At 39.5% G+C, this 22,344-nt stretch overlaps 1 protein-coding gene across 1 annotated transcript in view; it reads left to right on the forward strand.

Annotated features, from left to right (window-relative positions):
* The window catches only part of LOC130555540 (partitioning defective 3 homolog B-like), a gene marked incomplete at its 5' end in the record, with an annotated part of 193,496 nt that overhangs the window by 122,534 nt on the left and 48,618 nt on the right, over positions 1 to 22,344 (forward strand). Inside the window, 2 exon segments of the mRNA XM_057335833.1 lie at positions 771 to 1,046; positions 19,269 to 19,389. Of these exon segments, the coding sequence (XP_057191816.1) occupies positions 771 to 1,046; positions 19,269 to 19,389 (397 nt within the window).

A 22,344-nucleotide genomic window follows, 5' to 3' on the forward strand; every position in this document is an offset into this window, starting at 1 on the left:
CACTGTCTGGTCTTTCCACACATAAAAATAAGTACATTTTAACCTTGCATTTAATTGTATTAAATTCAAATCAGATCTATGACCTCTTTGCCGAGCTACTATTTGAATAACTGCGCAAATTCCATAGCTGATAGTTATTTGTGTTGCATAGCAGCGTTCTGTTATTGTTTACTGAAAAATGGCTTTTAATGATTTGACCTAATCATTAGATGTCTCTGTTTTCCAGCTCTGATTTTCTTTGGGACTGACAGCTTGTTGTGGTCCACTGTGGAGATTACGCACATCTCTCATTGTGTTGTGTTTGTTCTGCCGGCAGACAGGGCGATGGATATATTTAGCTGACATGCGGGGATGTTTTGCAGTCATTATTTTGTGCGGTGTTTGCCGAGGCTTATTTGGACTTGGATGCGTGTGAAGTGTGAGTCGGAGTCGTGCTGTTCTCGTCCATATGCTCCGGAGTGGCATTTGTTCAGAGAGAGACTTTATTGACTGAGCTTCCTGAGAGACACAGAAAAGGAAAGAGAAAATCGGCTGCTTGAGTCCAAACGGTGTTTCTCGACCTTTCTCAGTTGATTGTATTTAGGTGATGTCCTTGACAGTGTAAATATTATTCAAGTTCAGTTGTTTCTCAAGTTTGGATATGCTTGCCGTGGTTTGCTGTCTTCCCATTGGTCTTTCTCTTCCAGATGATGCCTGTTCAACAGTCAGTCAAAATTATATCCGTTATACCAAAAATGAAGTTTTCTAACTATACGTTTTCTATGTGACAGAATCGAAGCCAAGCACCAGGAGCTGAGGGACCGGGAGGTTCAAAATCGCTTCTGCCCACCTGACGTGGAGGACGATGATCTGGACCCGAACTAAGCCCGCATCAACACCTTCAGGGAGCGCGGGTCACCTTCCCAGCCAATCTATGGGAACCGTAGCCCCTCCCCACAGAGACCCCCAGTGTCCCACAGCAGAGATCCGTCCACAGGGGACCCTCTGGACGGTCTGTATGCCAAAGTCAACAAGCAGCGAAACGCTCCGCCTCCTGCAGCAGACAAGTAAGAGGACTGGTTTGTTATTTACATTTATACCAGGTCACTCTTGAATGCTTGATTTTGATTGGCTGACAGATTTTCAAAGTTTTTTCCAATAATGCATGACTGTGAAGTAGTTGCAAGTCTTGCATTACAGTTCGAAATTGCTTTGTCAAATTATTTGCGTAGTTTCAATAGCCGTACAGTAGTTTATTGCCGTTGAATGGCTGAACACCTGATATACAGTATAATGGCCGTTTCGTGTCACATTCCCACCTCAGGGTGTGTGTTATTGTCAAGACTTCAGCGGTTCACAGTCTATCATTCCTTTCGTCTATTGTATTCAGGTTTACTCAGGTGTGAGCATTAACAGCACAACACATTTTTCTCACATTCCCAGTTATTGAGCAAGTGAATAAAAAACTAATCTTATATAATAATGATTTATCATTTTAGCTGTGGCATCAGTTTTTTTGGGAACTGTCAGTTTGACGTCATTTGACTTCAACCCAAATAAAGCCAAGTACATTAAGTATGCTTTATGTTTAACAGCGATAGTGTTCAATATAATAGTGTTATATATATTAGCGTATATAGATGCAAAAGTTACAGATTGCAGCTTTAACCAATGAAAGATAATTAGCTCCTTGATAATGAATGATAAATCTTTTATTTTATTTTTTAAATGAATAATAAATCTGACATCAAAGCAAAAAGAACATAGTAACAACTCTAAATTCTGATTGGATAAGCTCTGTGTGAATAGCTTTTACACACATGCACATGTGAGCTAATATTAGTTCTTTATGAATTCTTTGTGGCAGGTTTCTTTTAGTCTTGACTTGTTTCATGTGTAATTCTCATAACCTGAAGACACAGAATGACACCTGTACACCCAGAGGAGACTGTGTGTCATTGATCTAACATTGATTTTCACACAACCTGCTGGACACATCAGCTCAGTCACATCCATACCGTTACTCGTCTTTTTTGATTGTGCACCAGAAATATATTCATATCATGACTAGTTAAGAAAGTTGTATTCTCCAACATGTCTTGCCTGAACATTCAGATTAGTATTAAGAAGTGATTATTCTTCAAATTTAGATTGCAGTACCTGATTTGTATGGCACAAGTCTGTAACGTGTCACTTTCTAATTCTTTAATAAGCAGATGTTTTCTTTCTATTCAGCAAAATGCATGAAACACATGGCAAAGTACCAGTGGGACATCAGGAAGTAACACAAACTCTTTTCTCAGCACTACATCCTTGGACCTGTAGTCATGTGGTCATGTCTGAGGGACGCGGTCGGTTGCGAGGATATTGCATTTGAACTCAATGAGTTTCTTTTGGAGCCGGCAGGTCTCATTTGTATGTCATATAAAGCTAAATATGGCAAAAGAACATTTATTTTTACGAAAGAACTTTATCTACCACATGGCAACAAGCTGTACGTCAGCTCTATGAAACGGAAGTAGCTATTGTCTTCTTTTCCCTATTGTAACATATATCCGCTTCTGAAATGAGGGAAAAAATGGAGGGCGGGACTTGATCGTTGGAAGTTGGGCGTTGATAACAAAATGGAGGCAGATTTGAATGGCAGTTTGCAGTCAGTGGAGCCCCGCCCTCACACCATTCCTGGTGACCGGAAGTGAGGAGAGCTCGTTTTTAGGGGGAAGGAAGTTAACATTTTTAATTAAAGATTATGAGGACGCATGAATTTAAGAAAAAAAGTGCCCAGATAAGTCACTTATAAAAAAAACTACAATATTCCATCAAAAATATGACTTCATGCCTTTCTTTCTTCCGCAGAACACAAAAGAAGATATTTTAAGGAATGTTGTTAACAGCCCCTCATTCACCTGCATTGGTTACAATAGAAGTGAATGTAGGTCTGTGCTGTTCTGTTACCAACATTTTTCAAAATATCTTCTTTTGTGTTGTGCAGAAGAAAGAAAGTCATACAGGTTTGAAATGACAAGAGGGGGAGTAAATGATGACAGAGGTTTCATTTTGAGGGTGACTGCTCCTTTAAGGATGTACAGTATCTGTGACATATGCATCATTGTGTCTTCATGGCTTTGATAAAAACCTGCTTCACCCCTCAGCTTTAAACTTTTCACCCAGGAGTCCTACCAACCCTGCATATTCATTTCTGTCCTACATAACGGGAATGTTTTCGAGCGAATTGGCGCTGATAGGCTGCTAATGGGTGAGTCGTGAGGTCGCGGGCGAGAACATGATCAGTGACTCGGGGTGTCAGCGTGAGAAGCTCTCGTGTCGTTTGAAGAGTTTGTTAAACAGAAGAGTCGATCTGCCGTACGGCTGCTGTCTGATTTAAAAGCGTCCTGTGAGAGTCATTACAACTGCTCGGTTATTTAGACAGGCAGTTTAACACGCTGTCCGCTGCCCATCGCTGTCATAAAAATACTCTCTCGATGTGTGTAGTGGCTTATGGGTATGTGTGGTCAGAGCTGAAGTGCAACAGGATTCTCGCCATTCAGCTTGACGATGTCAAACTGCCAAACGGCTGCTTTTTTTTACTTTGTAAATATATCGGTTAAAGGGGTCGTATTATACACTTTGTAGCATTTCATTTTTTCTGCGATTTAGTTTAACATGACCGTTTTCTGACCCTTGAAATTAGGGCTGTCAGTTTAGCACATTCGTACAATGAAGTTGGAATTAAAAACCATTCAAATTCAACCCCACCCGGGGAAAAAATCATCAGCATTTATTCACCCTCATGTCATTTCAAATCTGTATGACTTTCTTTCTAAGCAGAACACAAAAGAAGATAACCTTCAACCAAACAACATTGGTCCTCGGGGACATTTCTCAAAATATCTTCTTCTTTGTTCGATAGAAAAATGAGACGTTCAGTCATACGGGTTTTAAAAACAACACGACGGTGAATAAATAATGACAGGATTTTTATTTTTAACTATCCCTTTAAGAGGTCCGCACGATACATTGTTTCGAAAGTAAGAAAAATCCTTTATTCCTTAATATGGAATAATATTAAAATGGAAGTCCTGCCGCATTAGGGTAGTGTGGGTGTGAAAGGCCACGCGTGTGTGATGTTAGAGAATGTTTCATTTTTTTGCGTCTTGTTTTTCTACCACCTTTTGTCCTCTCGGCTGCTCCAGAGCTATTGCCTAAAGCACAAGCTTCACTTGTGGATTGATTTCGTCTCTGTGGGTGAGACCAGAGCACAACACTGCCTACTCCCAGCAAATCTTTCCGGAGCAATTACGCTCAGTGTGCTAGATGTTTTGAACCAGCGCTTTAAATCAGAAGTTCTACAGCCTGAATGATTGTTTTTCTTCAATTACAAAACTGTGAAGCTCTTCTGCATGGGGTCACCAGATAGGGTTGCGGATGATTTCTAAGAACCCGTAACCTTATTTATGGGTTACGTTTTTGTGGCATAATTTTTGTAGCCGTAGGCTAGACCAGTCTATTAGATATGCAGGTTTTTCACACTAAAAATATTATGTAAGCTACAATAGGCAAAAGGTCCTCGTGTTCAAAGCTTAATGGAGGAAAACACATAGCTAAAATACTTTTTTAATAAATTCACATGGCTTCTTTATAAACGTGGCTCACAAAAAGATTTAAAAAAATGCTAGACGTGTGAATAATAATGAATCTGATTAATACAGTTAGTTATTTTTCTTAAAGGTCCAGTGTATGAAATTAAGCGGCATCTAGCGGTGAGGTTGCGAAATTCAACAGCTCGCCTCTCCGTTTCAAAGCACTACGGCGGTTGACACAGATCTAAGATGTCGTTGTGTTTTCGCTTTTTTGCCGAAGGAGATAACGTAATTACAAAATGCACTCTGCAAAACAGTTTGTCCGTTTAGGGCTACTGTAGAAACAGCATGGCGAATTCCATGCAAGGGGACCCGCGGTGTATGTAGATATAAACAGCTCATTCTAAGATAATAAAAACATAAAGCTTCATTATGTAAGGTCTTTATACACCTCTGAAGACATAGTTATGTATATTATATAGCATTTCTGTCAATAAATCATCCAAAAAGTTACACACTGGACCTTTAAGAAGTTAATCCTAAAGATCCTAAAGTTAAAACCTAATTCTGTTACACAGGTGTGTGTGGGGGGAATTAGCTCCAAAAATGGCGGACAACCATTCTTCTTTTATGCAACAATGACAGGAAACGACTGACTCTATTCCCACCCGCATAAACCTTCACGCTCTTACCACCCAGATGCCAACCTCTCAGACCTTCCCTCCTTCCTTTCATCTGAGGTTGAGAGATGGAAACCCATGGAGGTGAAGGACATGGGGAATGTAGAGCGGGGGGCTCTCGAGATGCTCCTCGTGAGAAGAGAGAGCTTGTGGGTGTGGGGGAGCTCTTTTTGGCCTCGCTTTTCAAGAAGAGGAGACCGCAGCGAGTGGCTCCTTCAGCCCTGAAGATGCCCGCCGCACTCAACGCGAAAAGTTACTATAACAACCAGAATCTCCAGAGCTCAGCTCCGCTCCAATTAAAAAATAATCATTGTTCCCTCCTGAGAAAAGCTGTTGGGAGAGAGACAGGTGGTGTGCTTATCTGCACAGGGGCGGCTGGATTCTTCAGAGACTGACGGAGAGCCGAAGAGAGAGAGAGGGGCAGTTTTTTCTTCCATATCTCCAGAAACCCTTTAGAGACAAAAATGCGAGGACAAAGTAAAGAATCGGTTTGATAAAGAGGACGGAGAGGTCTACAAGTTGGTTTGGTCTCCGTATGAACACCGTGTCCTGGATGTACCCGTGAACAAAAGCCTCACTCTGCCCTAAGCAAACACTCCAAACGTTGACGTTAGCCCACCAGGGTCGGTCCCAAACGCGGCACCGAACCCATCAAGAACTACTCCACAGGTGACCAGTGTCCACTCAAGTCCCCCATCAACGGCTCTTGTGCCCAGATGCCTCGCTGAAAGATTTGTCCCACATAAAAAAGCCTGAATGTGCTCCACTATTAAGGCTCTCTCCCCTCCTTCTACGCTTTCTTGAGGCCTGTAAGCGCAGCCTCGCCATCAAAATAATTATAGAAATCACTAGATGGTGAAAGAAAAGCTTTTAGGGTTGGTTGTGTGAGTGCTGGAGTGCTTTTCTGCCCGTTAATTAATCAGCCATTCTGTTGAGCTGAATGAGAGCTGCGTGCGCGGGAGCTCGGCTGCTTTTAACGGGTGCCAGAACTCAGCTCTCCCCACATCTGTGAACCCTTCTCTGAGCTCACACTGCTGCTCTTTCACCATGCATCCCGCAATGAGGCTTTAATGCCTTTTCAATGTATGTTATTCGGAACAAATGGAGGAGCTGTATTCGCCATGCAGGACTGAAACGCTGAGGATTTTTTTACCGGTCCAGCGGTTCAGAGTTTTTCTTGCCCTGCCAAATATTTCACTGGCTTCACCACAAAGAAGTAATAAATGAATAAAGTAAAATAGGTTTAGTTCTTGTTTTGTTGGCACACGTAACCTTAATAAATAAAGTTACGACAGCAAAAACAATTAACTAATTAATATGTTAATATTAACAATAAGCTTATTCTGTAATTAAACTATCCTTTTCAAATATTGTTGAAAACATGTAAGGATAAATTAAATTGAGAACAAACAAATAGTACAATAGAACAAACATGCAATTGAAATAAACAGGGCTTTTCAGGTGTTTCAGGTCGGGTAAAGAAAAAACGTAACGTCGGATAGTCTTTTACTGTATACATTAAATATAGATTAAACCTTATTAAAGTTACAAAAACACTGGATTTTTTTTCTTTGGCTTTTGTTGTTTGACATTAAAAACAGGTTTATTAGTATATATACTAATGGGTTTATAGATACTTTGGCTTATATACTAATTCATGTATCTTCTGTCAAGTTTGGGGCGATCAGGATTTTTGTTTTAAAATACAAGAGACTAATACTAAAATACTAACAAACATTTGTGACTAATATGACTATTGATGAATGAACAGCGTATAAGTTAAGGCTATTAAATAGCAGTCCCAAACTAGTTGTTTAATAAAATTGTTGGTTTGAGCCACCACTGTAATGTAAACATATGTACGTTCGTTGGACGCGCGTCCAACTTTTATTTTCTTTCAAAATAAAAGTTCCGCATCAGAAAAACATTTAGAATTATGTTTTTTAATGTTGATGTTCTTTCTTAGACCCACCAGTTGAGAAACACTGTGTTAAACAGCAAAGCGTTTTTTTAATTATTATTACAGAGGTGTAACAAATTTTCAATGCGTAATCTTTAAAAAGTTTTGGGTATCTGAATGATTTGCTCTGCATTTGAGCAAGTGTAGATCAACAAAGCTTGCTCGCATCAAGTTGGGAGCGACGAAACAGCATTAAATATTTACAGATGGTACAAAGTTTCGCTTTTTAAATAAAATGTTTAAACCTTTGATCTCTTAAAAGGTTCAGATAGCTGAATTTAGTGAATGAAGTTGTTCGTACAGCATCGTGAATCCGAATAACTGGTTTGGTTTCTAAAAAGATCGACCTTATAGCCAAATAAAACAAAAAACAGCAGCAATAACTGATCGTTTTCATCTTTTTCTTCTATATAACAAGCTTGTCCCGAACATTCAGACCTCATGTGAATAGACATTGAAAGACTGAGAAACCAATAGAAAGAGTCTATAGAGGAAGTCTCTGCGTTCTCTGGATCCTTATGATTCATCCGGCTTAATCTGGAGAGCCGGACAAGTGCTACTCATGCGTTCCGCCTCCGAGCTTTTCTCTTCCTCTCAATGCATTTCTCTTATTCTATTTTCCCTTTTTTCGTTCTGCATTTCCTCCTTTTATATTTGTTCAAGAACTTCCTGCCTGTCACTCATTGAAGAAAAGCAATTCCACGTCTCTCTCCCTTTGAGGCACGTACGAAAAAAGCACACTCGAACGCGCACGTGTGTGCGCTCGCACAAAGCATTCACTTAGCGGTTTCTTCTAGATGCATCTCGTAGCTTAGCAACAAGTGGGCCCGCTGCTTACTGTTGCGTTCTGTTTTTGGAAACGGGCGGATGTGAAAGCACATTTCTTAAAAGCATAAATCTCAAATTGGTGTAAATTATATTCACCTCATTATTCCATCTCGACTTGATGGAATTGAAAGGGAAATGTTGTATTTTCGTGCTTTTTTGGACCTTTTTAAAGGTGCGCAATTTGAGAATGGAGGGTTTGGAATACAAGACTTGATTACCGTCTTACCGTACAGATTTGCCCACCCAACATGCACGCCGGCACGGAGGATGAGCCGCTGTGACTGGTGTTTTAATGAAATGGTCCAGGCACAAATTGAGCTTCACCTGCACGACTGCGAGCGAGAGGACGCGGGAGGGGTCGCCGAACATTGATGGCCTGTCTAAATAATGTTACACCAGCCAAAATATTTCTAATTATTTCTTCAATTGCAGATGGCATATAAAAAGTGCCGTCACTTCTGGTTAGGGAGCTCGGGAGCCGGCCTGTCATTGCAGGCTATCTTTTGTTGTCAAATTTCATTTCTAAAAACGTCCACCAATTACGGCACGGAAACCCAACGCAAAATTATTCAAGGGGAGAGTTGTAGGAAATTGATAGGTCCTTTCCTGTTATAGCGTTCACAGTCTCTCGTTCTTCTCCACAATTATTCATCTTCCTCGCTCACGGGTGTATGTTATGCGGGTCATGTTTAATCAGCGGGTCAGGGGAATGAGGTTAGACTTTCAATCTGATTTAAAATTGGACATTGAATTATGGTGATGCTAAATGCAATGCTGGTTAACCGATGCTGTTTGGTCAGTAGAACACTCCAGCCGTGCCTACATACACAATAACATCTATGACACCTGTTCACCACGTTCTATGCATATCACTGTGCAGCATCTACAGAGGCCAGCTATTCATTTCAATGCGTTTTACTTTGGTGATTTGATGCGTTTTCAAGTGAAACAGGACATTCAACAAGACACAAAGAAAGGGTGAAACTTGATTTATCCAGGTGGCTTGTCCAGAGGGCTTTAAAGAGGGATCTGTGACATCAACCGAAAGGCATTTCAGATGCAAAGGAAATTATTATATTTAGATACAAATTCAAACATTTGTTTTATTCAAAATAATGTTCACAAGTGCAAGATAAGGCTTGGAATGTATATTAAAGTCATTATATGAATACGTTGGCTTCAGCTTTTGTTGGGATACTTTTAGCAGAGGAATAGCACATGATGAATTTGCTAAGTGAAATAACAATTTTAGAGAAGATTTGTGTCCTTACCTGTATAATGTACTGTAATACCTGTTTTATCAAAGCAAAAGGCTTTTAAGGTAGTGCTATATCGTGAATGTAATTATGGTTCCGCTGAGCGTTCATATCGTACCATGTCTTTGTGCACCTAAGTGTTGAAAAGGCTATTCAGAACCTAAAGTCACCCAACAGTAATGTGACAGACTGAATGCCGAGATGCATGAAAGCTGTGATTATTATTTTGTCCCGTTTTTGCAAATAAATGTGAATATAAAACAATATTTGGAATTTGGGAGAAATGGCACTCTCACGGAATGAAATAAAAAATATCGTATTATTTCAACACATGCCCATAAATAGTAAATTCAAAAAAGAACTTTGGAAGTTTTTTCCACATGACTATACAGCCATGGAAAAAATTAAGAGAGCATTCCGAATGTTCATTTAATCCGCATTTCTAGATGTATTGTGTCCATTCCAGTCCGATGTCTGTTGAATTTCAACTAAATCAAACCTCAGGAGTGACATAAAGTCATCCAACAGCAATGTGAAAGACTGACAGAATGACAACACATGAAAACTGTGATAAAAATCAAGGTTATCACATAAACAATAATTTTTTCCTTTTTTCCTAATTACATGTAGAAATATTACTGTTGTATTGCTTATACGTGAATATGAACTTGTTTTCTTTGCAGTATTTGAGGTCTGAAAAAATACAGAGCATCTTTTCTGTTATTTTCACCTGTTTCTCCAGTTTTCATTTTCTGCAAATAAATGCAAATAGAAACCATTTTTTATTTGAAATTTGGGAGAAATATTGTTAGTAGTTCACAGAATGAAATAAAAATCATTGTTTTATCTAAACACAAACCTATAAATAGTCAATTAAGAAAAACTTCATTTTTCAGGGGCATATGTAATATAATATATTATAATATATGTAATAGAATGTGTATTTCCATCGCAGGTGTGGTCTTACATTTCTTATAAAGTGTCTAAAAATGGTCACAAAAAGGCTTAAATTGAACTTGTTTATATCTGTAGACAGTAAAAAAATAATAAAATAAAAACAAGATAATAATGAAATAAACAAGATTAACAAAGTCACAGCTTGCATGTCAATATTATATATAAATATATTTGATAAAGTCTGTATTTAATATTAATCAAAAATGACAGTCAACCTGTATTACCCACTTCCACTTTCATTCACTCAAAAGTTGAATATGTTTGTTAAATCTGCACAGGCTTAAACAAACTTCCCCAGCAAAGTGAGCGAACAACATTTATAAAACATAAGTAAAGTGCCAAACGGGCAAGTGATTTGACAATTTTACCTGTCGTGGTTGCATTTGCCGGGTTGGTGGGTGTTCAATTCAAAAGTTGTGATGTTTAGTAAATTCAGTTTTTAATGTCTCTTTTTCTGCTGGTTTCTCAGGTGTACTTACCCACTCGAGCTCTTGTTCTTGGTCTGAGGTAATATGGTAATAATGTGTGTTAAACAGCCATGATAAAGAGTGCTTGACTGGAATTGATTTTTGATTTGGTAGCGTGTGATTGACAGAAGCACGCCGATTATCAAGCAGATGAGCTTCTCCGAATCAAATTGGTGGATTACATCAAGATTCCCCAGACGGGCCCTGAGTGTGTTCACATGTGTGCTGGTTAGTGTGTGCACTTTAGAACTGACAGCGTCTGGGTCCGTTTCTACAATGAAACATAAAATTGCTCCGTTTGAGGTGCTTCCTGATGTGTCTCCACATTGTCCAAAGCAGACTCGTCTTTTGGATTTATGTGCACCCCCGAATCCCCCCAAGCCCACGCCAGTTTAAGCCTACATTTATCCAACTGCTGACCTGAATTTTTTTCTCCAGCATGAAACCATTAAAACACAGAGCGAGGCCGCCCTCAGACCTAGCGGGGGTTGTGTTAAGACAAAAAAGGAAAACTGTTCGCTGCGGGGTGTGGAGATGAAAAGAGAGATATGTCGAAGACTTGTGAGACGGCCAGAAATATCATAGCACATGATGAGAGACTCGTGTGTTTTTAAAGTGAACAAAAAATCAGTCATCGTTTACTCACCCTCTTGTCATTTCAAACCTTTCTTCAGCAGAGCACAAAAGAAGATGATTTTGAAGAATGTTGCTAACTGGCCCCCATTCACTTCTATTGTAGGGACACAAAACCAATGCAAGTGAATGGGGACCATTTAGCAACATTCTTCAAATGATCTTCTTTTGTGTTCTGCGGAAGAACGGTTTGAAATGACAAGAGGGTGAGTAAGTTTCAAATGTGTCAGGTTTGGCATAATAGACGCTAACTGTCATCGGTTCTTGTGTACGTATTTTTGTAGCTTGACGGCATCATTTAGTTTTAAATGTGGAAAAGAGCAATCTTTTGTTTGTGATCTGAATGAATACAGTTTTAGATGAACTGTCCCTTTAAGGCAAATGTTCCTTGGTGGTTATTAATGACTCGATTCATATAGTATCTCCCATCTCTCAACCTCCGCAGGATGCCGGCCAACTACCCAGTCACTTGAGTATGAAATTCACAGATAAAAATCGCAGCTCTTATTGTTATGCGGCCGAACACTAAATCCCCCCTCGCCGCAGTCGCACAGACGTGCCGCTGACCCAAGGGAATCGATACCATTGGCTGTAGTTAATGCCTTGCTCCCCTGCCACCGGCAGAGAGAGAAAATAAATATCTTTACCCTTTATTGAACTTTCTCTTGTAACGCTGCTGTAGAATGAGCTTCTGTGAGCGAAAGAGCAGAGTGCAAATTAAGCCTTTCTTAGTCACCAGGTGCTGTGGCTCAGCTTATCCGAGGAAACGCTAGACCGAGAGCCAGTGCCCTTATTTGATTCCCGCTGCCGCCCACCTCCTCTCACCAAACCAATCTGTATGGCTGAGATCGAAATGCAAAACCAGCGTACTGCATTCTACACAGTATGCAATGTATGTTCTCTTTATGCTTTACTACATACTAGTACATTTAAAGGGATAGTTCCCCCAAAAATACAAATACACAAAAGAAGATATTTTGAGAAATGTCTCTGTGGTTTTGTGTTCATACAATGAAAGTCAAGGGGCTCAATGTTACTTGGTTACCAACTTTCTTCAAAATATCTGCTTTCGTGTTCTGCAGAAGAAACTAAAGCGGTTACACTAGCATATATGTATAATGCATTATACAAGTAATTTAATGTATGAATTATGCAGTGTAACGCACCTTATAATGTATTGTGATGTCTCATAATTAAATGTAAATACACTTGATACATTATAACACTTATCAGTTCATTGTTACACTTTGCATTTTTAATTTGGTTGTAATTATTTAAAACAACAGATAATGTATTACAACACAATTATAATGCATCATACCATTTAATAACCCTTTATAATGCATTATACATGAAGGCTTTAAATAAAATGTCACCAATAAGGTCATACAGGTCTGGAATGATATGAGTAAATAAAAAAGAATTCTAATTTTTGGGTGAAAATAATGCATAAATGAAATGAAATAAAAGTCTAGTTTGAAGCAAGTTTAACCCGTTTTATTCATGCACAGTATGCGTACTGTAAAAATTGAAGAATGCTAGTTTTCCACTGAGCTCTCTCTCTCTCTCTCTCTCTCTCTCTCTCTCTCTCACCCCTGTTGCATAGCCTATAGCCATATTAATGTCGGGTTCCCTCTGTGCGTGACCAGCTGAGTTTATGATTATGTTTGGTACTGGAGGCTATGTGCACATTGGGTGTGTGCACTCATGTGTATTTGAGTGTGAGAGGTGTGTGTGTTTGATTAGAGCAGGACCCTTATTAAACATTGATGGTGTTATTCATTTGGAGGGTGAACAGTGTGCTCAGTCAAAATGGCAGCAGTAATTAAGGCGTTCTGGATATGATGGCTGCATGATGGAGTGGTGAAAGCAAAACTGTAAAGCTCAGAAGCTGCAGGGGAAATGGTTTGCTTGGGAACCACAGGCCGAAAATAAATGTACACACATACACACGTTTCGTACTTTATGAGGGGTGGCTGTGTATGTGATGTGCCAAATAGAGACCATAACATTGCAAACCTGTGTCATTTTAGGTTCCCAGGCTCGTAGTATATTAGATATTGTAGCTGGGAGGTGATTTTTGCATTGTGCTACATCAAAGAATGTGTAAGATGAAGATGTGCAGTAAGTGTGTTGTTTTGAGCAAGAGTTTAGGTTAAATGTTACAGCAGATTTTTGTACAAAGAAAATACACATTTTTAACCATTTTTAATCAACTTTTGCCCTTTTTTTAAACCATAGGTTCCATTTATAGACGGTTTCGTCTGCCATGAGCCTGCATTTTACTACCGGTCTGTGTTTGGTTATAATATGACAATTTATTTTATATTTAATATTTCTTCATATTTTATTGTATATGTTTTAAATTAAGTTAAAACTACTAAAAAGTTATTTAATTCTACCGCAAGTTAAGTTTGGGCCACATAACATTTGTTTATGTTGTTGCCACTGAAAGATGAATAGATTCGATTATTACTAACAAATGTATTTTTTAGAAAAAATTAGAAAAGCTTACAGTCCTAGCCAAAGTAGTGTCCAACTTTGGAAAATTGCTGCCTTCTCTTTTTTTAAATATATGGTACACGATAAGCGTAATGCAAATGTTGTAGTCATGTTGCACAGTGGTTGCATACTTGATGTGCAAACTTCAAAGTTTAGCTTTGGGAAAAACTTAAGGAGGCTTGGCAAAAAATGACACGTGCACAAAGCTTACTAAGTCAAGGTCCGAAAGATTGTCTTCCAAATATTACTACAAAAGAAAATCAACAAATCAACCAATTCATTTTGTCCCCTAAATGCCCTTATGGTTTTCTGTGTTGGCCATTTTAGAGTAATATCGTTTACTCTATTAATAGTTTATAAAAGCAAATATTGTGCAAATATGACCCTTTAAATGTCGGTTTTGTCCTACTGTTGTATATTATGTCACATGGCATAATATGCTACATGTTCAAGACTTGAAAAAGGCGTTGATGTTTTTCCCTGTCTGGTTGCTTATTTTGTCAGTAATCTTGTGACACGAGTTAGTACACCGGTCCAGACCTGCAGTTCTGCACGTCGTGCCGCAGAGCGAGAATCACACGCTCGAGATATCAACAGCATCGCCTCATTTCAGACGGCATTATCGTGAACACCGCAGCGGGTTTTTATGCAGTACGCCATCACTCTCTATTGCGGCCAACTCCGATTGAGCAGCAAAGGTCATAATATTTTATGTATTAGTTTTTTATGACCTTATTCACTGTTCCGATCAATACAAGATTTGGATCTAGACATGCATGTGATTTCATCTCCCGTTCTTTCTTCCACCCTCTCCTTTTCTGTTCTGCGCCTCATAAATTGTGTAAAGTAGCCGTGAGGGAATGTGCCGGAGAGAGCCGGAGAGAAGATGGATGCTGCCGCACGGTCGCGCTCTATTCTCTCAACTCTCCAATCAGTGAGATTGAGAAGTGAAAAATGGAGGTGCGGTAACGGGGGCATAACTCTGTGTCTGCCCCTGCAGATGAGCTGCTGTCTGCCTGACCTACTGCTGTCCACCCGGATCTGTTCCGCAGTGCAGATCTGTGTGGGACACTGGTTGTGGACTTATTGGTGTGTGGGTTGCGTCTTGCGTGTGTGTTGCTGTGTATGTATGATTCTGTATGAAAACGAGACCAGGGCTGTTTCTTAAAGGGATAGATCACCCAAAAATAAAGATTCTTTCATTATTTATTCACCGTCATGTCATTCAAAACCTGTATATGGCTCTTTGTTCTGTGGAACACAAAGGTAGACATTTTGAGAAATGTCTCAGTGGTTTTGTGTCCATACAATGGAAGTCAATGGGGACCGATGCTGTTTGGTTAGCGGCATTCTTCAAAATATCCTCTTTTGTGTTCTGCATCCTTTTGCTCAATTGGTGGTGCATGACACAAGAAACACCAAGCCTTTGGACTACATTACCTTCAGGCTACTCACACTAGATGTGTTAAAGCTGCTGGTCACAAATCCACTCATTTGATTTTACATCCAGTGCTGTTATTTGGCATATCAGCACTGAAATATTGCACTCCTTGTATCACTCTGCTCAACTGCGTTGTCTGCATTTCAGATCGGCTGCCGGTGCATGCGTTGCTTGGCAACGCGCCACACTTGATACTGCTGCGTCAGTACTGCCGGAGAAAAATAATCAAACTAATTGTCCATATTTTGTCTGATTCATATGTCGCTCGAACTTTTGTGGAAAACTGCTGTGTACAGTAAACGAAATACTGCAGCACAAGTTCATATGGCAGCCTGCAAATCACTAATCATTAATATTCAGTATAACAACACTATTGCATGTGCTGTATTGCACGTGCAAGTGATATCTGCAGATACCGATGATTCAATTAATGTTTCTTAACTTTCTGAATGTTATCAATTCGTATATTGACTATTAACATTGAAAATCATTTTGTAGAGCTTGCTTTGATATAACCAGGGCTGGATATGGTGGAGTCCAAGAAGTGAATTTCAGAAACAGAGTTTCATTGAAATGATTTCCATCTTTAATATTCTCCTGGCAGGATCTTGTTTTTTTATCAAGCATTAAAATGAAAGAACTTTTTTGAATACGATTTATTTTTCAATGGATATAATATAATAATTATATAATGAAAAGTATATCATGATTTTTACATTGTTTTAAGTATAGTTATTGTATATAATAAACTTTGCTCGTCAAGTTTAATTGCATCATGAATAGGTTTGCCATAAACAGCCTTGACGTTAAAAACAAATAAATAAATCCATCTTTAATCTGTGTAATAGCCTCCAAATTCTTTGCGGATTTCATACGTAAACTTAGTGGCATTTTCTGCATCTGTGGTTAAAAGGATAGTTTACCCAAAAATGAAAATCAAACCTGTATGACTTTCTTTCTTACGCAGAACACAAAAAAATATTTTTTGAAGAAAGTTGGTAAGCGAACAGCGCCGGCACCCATTCACTTCTATTGTATGGATACAAAACCAGTGCGAATGGGTGCTGGTTAACAACATTCTTCAAAATTGCTTCTTTTGTGTCCTGTGGAAGAAAGTCGCACAGGTTTGAAGCGACAAGAGAGTTTAACAATGATAAAATATTGTCCCACCGGTGAATCTCAGCCATTTCCTCCACTGGTTCACCAACAGTACTTTAACCACACATACTGTTATTTTTTATAAATAAGTAACTGCTGTAAACTAACAATAGAAAAAGGCTCAAATGAGACATCCAGAAGTTTCAGTATAGATGTTCCATTTTTTATAACAAAAACTAGAAAGTGTTCTTTCATCACATGTCTGGTGTACACGTCTGGTGTAAACGCATTATTATTTCATTGTAAAGCAGTAGAAGTTCATGTTGCTATGTGACTACGAAACACATATGGTGTGTTTTTATATGTGTGTGACGCGTGGTTCACAGCAACACCTCTGGGACGTCAGTGGCAACATTACACCCGCTTGAGTCTCAGCAATCCTTATTGTTCCTGAAAGAACAACAGAAAAAGCTGTTTCTGACAGCTCGTGATGGAGTGAGGGCGACCAATTTTTTTGTGTGGGTGTGTGTTTGTAATCCACCTTTGCATCCCTGTGTGCATGTTTCTGCACAGACCGGTGGCTCGCTGTGTGACCTCACTATACAGTGTCACATGTGCTATAGAAGCACAGCGCTCGGACCCGTTCCCACAGCATCATCCCTCTGGAATGCTCGGCACTCGCGGCGTCTGCCTAACAAGGTTTTAAAAAAGGCATGTTAATTTGTTTCGTCTTAATCTAATCCCTGTCTCCTTTATCCTAACTTTCTTTGTCTTTGTTTCTCTCTCCCGGATAATCTGATTGGTCAAGAGTCTGAAAAAGCATAAATTGAATTTCAGTGTTCTGTGGGTGTCTGAAGGGAGAATGAAGGGAATTTGGAAGAGCGGTCAGCGTGCACTTGTTTTTGATGAAAGTGCTACTTGTTCTCTGGTTGTGGAGTTGTCGTTTTATTGAAAAGACGGTTTTCTTCAGGGCGAGATTTCACTGTAACCGCACATTTACACCTAACTGGGTGAGATGTGCCAGGTTTGAATTCTTTTTTCTTTCTCGTACCAAAAGAGAAATCGCGAACAATCAGAACACATTTGATGTTTAAAGCCAAGTGGCTTGTGATTTTGAACCAATGACATTTCGCTGTGGGCGTGGCTACTCAATTTATCGCAAAAATAGAAAAGGGATTAAGTGATAGTTCACCCAAAAATGAAACTTCTGTCATCATTTACTCGCCCTCAGGTTGTTTCAATCCTGTATGAATTTTTTTCTTCCACAGAACACAGGAGAAGATATTTTGAAGAAAGTCGGTAACCGAATAGTCTTGGTAACTGAATAGTTTTCGCTGCTTTCTTCGGCCAAGGCCCGCCCAAGAGGCCGTATGACTGACAGGTAAAGCACCCAATCACGTTTCGTTTCGAGCTGCGTCATGTTTAGCGGCGTGGAAAGTCCTCGCAGTAACAGACCGGTGTGCATTCACGAACGTGTCAAAAGTTAACAGCAACAAAATGATTATACGTTTATGCCGTGAACCTCGCATACTTTTAAGAATGAAGCGTTTAGTCGATCGGGATGAATTCTTATAGCAACCGTTGTAAACACGACAGCTTACTTCTTAGATCAGACGGCTTCGTGTTGTTTCCAGGCGGACCGTTAAAGAACGCGACACGCACGTCTCCCGGAAATCCTGTGAAATTCAACCAATCAGATGACGACATCGAACGTGCTGAAGTGTTTCCAGAAACGGTCCGAGGCTGAGACTAGTAATCGAACAGCATTGGACCCCATTCACTTCTATTGTACTGCACAAAACCAATGCAAGTGAATGTTTACAACATTCTTCAAAATATCTTATTTTGCGAAGGAAAGAAAGTCAAACAGGTTTGAAATGACAACAAAATGTTTGGGGGGGTGAACTATCACTTTAACAAATGTTTTGATGCCAGATGGCTTCAGCTAGTTAGGACAAAACCAGAGATGTGATTTATCACTTCACATTCATCACATCATGTTCGCATCTAGTTTGGACACGTTGATGTCCTTTTTTTATTATACATCCCTATTGCGTTCATCTTTCCCCTCCCCTGAATGGAACTTTCTGGGTCTTTCTTCTTTTAACGTTTGCTGTCTATATTTTCAGCTGTACATTCATGAGTATCTAAACTGGCACGGGTCCCCGGGGGGTTGATGCCCAATGACTGTCTGATCACTACATTCACCCGACAGTGAGCTGGTCGACCAGGCTGCTCGCTCTGTGTGTTGACAATAGAAAACAACACTTGTGGAAGGTTGTGTTTGTGTTAGCCGAGCGTTGAAAGATTGATTTGGGTGTTTGCGTGTTAGGGGTCGGGAGATGGCTGGCAGGACTTTATCTTCACTGTCACACTTCCACAGTTCTGTGCCACATAATATTTTCAGCAAAAGAATATATCACATATCCTCCTCGTGAATGTCTGATAAGGACGTCATTTTGGCGTGTCTGGTACGATAAATATGTTTCTTGCGTTTAGCGTGTGTGATGGGTTTCGCTTTTTCATCATTTACGCCCCTCTTGTCATTTCAAACCTGTATCACTTATGTTCTACTGCAGGACACAAAAGAAGATATTTTGAAGAATGTCGGTAACCGAACAACGGCGGTTCCCATTCACTTCTGTTGTATGGACACAAAACCAATGCAAGTGAATGGGTACCGCTGTGGTTCGGTTACCGACATTCTTCAAAATATCTTCTTTTGTGTTCTGCAGAGGATCGACAGTCATACAGGTTTGAAATGACAAGAGGGGGAGTAAATGATGACAGAAACTTCGTTTTCCGGTGAACAATGTGAATGGTTCCCTTTGATCTTTTGTCACTGTTCCACACCAGCACATTTCTAAGATGTTTGTGTGTTTTACAGCAGCATGGAGCGTATCCAGCAGCTGAGACGAGAGTATCTTCAGGCTCGTAGAGAAGGAGCAGCTCCTGCCTATGAGGAGGTGGAGGCCCAGCGGAGAGGACCAGAGTACGACCCACACAGAGTAAGACATCAAACCCACACGCAACCCAATCACAAACTCTCAACTTCCCACCGGGTTCGAAACGAACGCTTGCCGAGTGCCAAACGCTAGTCAGAACATGTGTTTTGCGACCGAGTCCAACGGCGTTACGGTTTAAAGGTACGAATGCCAGCTTGACTCCGCTAATATAAATCGCTCTCGGTATTAATTCTGCCTCAGATAATCAACACAAACTTTACCATTTTTAATTCACACACTTCCTTCAAATACATATACTTCTTGGCATCACCCTCTACTTGATCAAGAATGGAACAAACCAGCGTGATTTATTTTCGCTTAGAACGCATAGTAATTCCCTTTTGTGCGAGATCAATAGTCATACCTTTCTAAAATTCAAATGAGGCACGGCGTGTTTGTTCAAAGCCGCGGTGTACAATAAAGCGTCGCGGGCCGTGGGATTAGAGAGGCAGATCGAATTAAACGAACTCCAAACAGCAATCACGCAATCTAACCAGCCTGCTCATTAAGGTCGACACTGCATTTATTCGTTCGCTCGTCTGGGCTCATTTATCTATTTATTCAGCACTAATTATTTAGCGACTAAAGGAAACAAACATCGTCTGCGTCAAAGCAAAACAAAGTTATCATCTTCAGTTTCGCAGGAGAACGAACGTGTGTGCCGTTTTATCACATTGAGTTTGGAGCTACGTACAGGCCTGTTGATTGCATCATGGGAATGATGACTGTTGCCTGAAGGGAACATGAGAGGAATCATCGTATCCTGTGACTTTATACACACGTACGCACACACGCACACACATGCGCTCTTCGTTCCACACCTTGATCTGTCACTGTGATGTAGCCGTCACCGTGGATATAAATACTCTTCATGACAGACGCATTATGACTCTTTTCTGCTCGCAGATTTACCTTTTATGGCTGTAGCTTTACATATCTCGCTTGCTCAGACATTAAGGATGTTCACGGTACATGAGATACATGAAAGAGATTTATGTTTTGTTACAAAATTCTCGGAATCGCCGAAACCTTGTTTTTGCTCAATTCCAAGCAGGTATTGTTCGTATCCCTCGCTGAGAAGTCAGTATCATAATGCACTGTAATACAGTCAGGGGGAAAAAGAAAATAGAGGATGAGGCGAAAAATACTGCAAAATAACAGATAACACAGCTGCGAGACGCCAGGACGTTGCTATGGTTACTAGTGTGTCACAAATGCGGACACATGGAACTATCAGGGCATTCACTCCCACATTTATATGGGGTTGTCATTCCCGAAAGTTTGCGGTTTGTACGTGTTTCTTTTATTCTGTTGTTTTTTCATAATTATTAAACAGGAAAGCTATGTTATACTCTGTTCCTATGGATGCTATCATTTATGAGAGGGAGAGGAATATGTTGTTTGCAAGTTGCCGATTTGTGATTCCTTTTCATCTCCTAATTCATTAGGTAATATGCACTGATCTTTAAAATTGTTAAATAAATAATTCTGCATGATAAGTAGAAGGCTGTGATAGGTAATCGGTGATCGTATCGGCCGATACTGGTTCTAAAGATCGGTAATCGGTAGGGGTGTAACGATACTTCGTATTACGATGTTTCGCGATGCAAAAATGTTACGATGCGCATCGTAGAGAGATGGGGATATTTTACGATATGTTTAATTCTATTCGTTCAGCGGTCAAGAAGCTACCTACTCTGCGCGTCACATGTGCTTATCTCACATATGCGGAATATATTTGTTCAAATAACTTGGGTGATAGATTGTGGTGCTGACAATGCCATAATCATAAGTCCAATTGAAAGGGCACACACACACTAATATACACTATATACAGTACAGTATTACAGTAAATGCATTCACTGTAGCTGCCTTAACATTTTTAAGTACAATCAACTTGGCTTTCCAAGTCAACTTATTTTTTATTATTATTATTTATTTTGGCCAGTGGTGAGTTACTATAACCTATAAAGACACATTGAAATTGCTTAACTTTATTTGATGAGCTGCAGTGATGTAAAAACGGTTAAAATAACTTGTAATGCCAAGTTCATTGTACTTTAAAAAAAAAATAGGGCAGCAAAGAATTTGACAGTGTTTTCACTTTGTGATCTGACCAGACATGAGACGTTCAATTGAAAAGCAGTTTTTTCAGCAATGAATGTGAAGATTTCGTCCCATGCAATTGCATTCAGTCAGTCATTTGATGTTTAGTGTACAGTTATGAGAATCTGTATTTTGGATACGATTTCACTGTATAGGTAGTGTTGGGACACAATGTAAGTTGCTTTGGGTCAAAGTATCTGCCAAATTAAAAAGAGTATACAGTATGATATGATATTATATTGTTATTGTTGTGTCTAGACCAGGAGTTTTCCAACTTTTTGATGCAAGGTACCCCCAGATAGATCTTTACACAGATCAGATCTTTCGTGAGGACCCCCTTCCTAAAATACATATTCATCTATACATAATTTGTGTATAAAGAACATTTGAGCTGTGTAAAATAAATCATATGTGTGATACTATAAAGACAACATATCAATTCAAATGTATTTGTGCTGTAGCAATTTTCATTACATCTTTGACTACTTTTTCAAAGCCCAGTGAGTAAAATAAAGGGAACTGTAGTGAAACTCACTATAATGACAAAAAATAAACAATTCTGGAAAGTATGCATGTAGCAAGAAAGGAGAGATTAACATTTAGAAATAAATACGAACACCTACGTAATATGAAAAAGAAATAATGTTCAGTAGACTGAGATTTTCTATGGACCCTCTTGAATCTTCTAGAGGCCCCCTGGGGGTCCCCAGACCCCAGTTTAAAAACCCCTGGTCTGGACTAACTTTCATGTGAAAAGAATCTACCAAATGGAGGATTGTTTTCAATGGCCTTTCTTGATGGAAACAGTCGTGAGAATGCCACTTATTACCAATGGAGAAGCATATGAGTAAC

Source organism: Triplophysa rosa, linkage group LG6 (genome assembly GCF_024868665.1).
Source record: "Triplophysa rosa linkage group LG6, Trosa_1v2, whole genome shotgun sequence".
NCBI lineage: Eukaryota > Metazoa > Chordata > Actinopteri > Cypriniformes > Nemacheilidae > Triplophysa > Triplophysa rosa.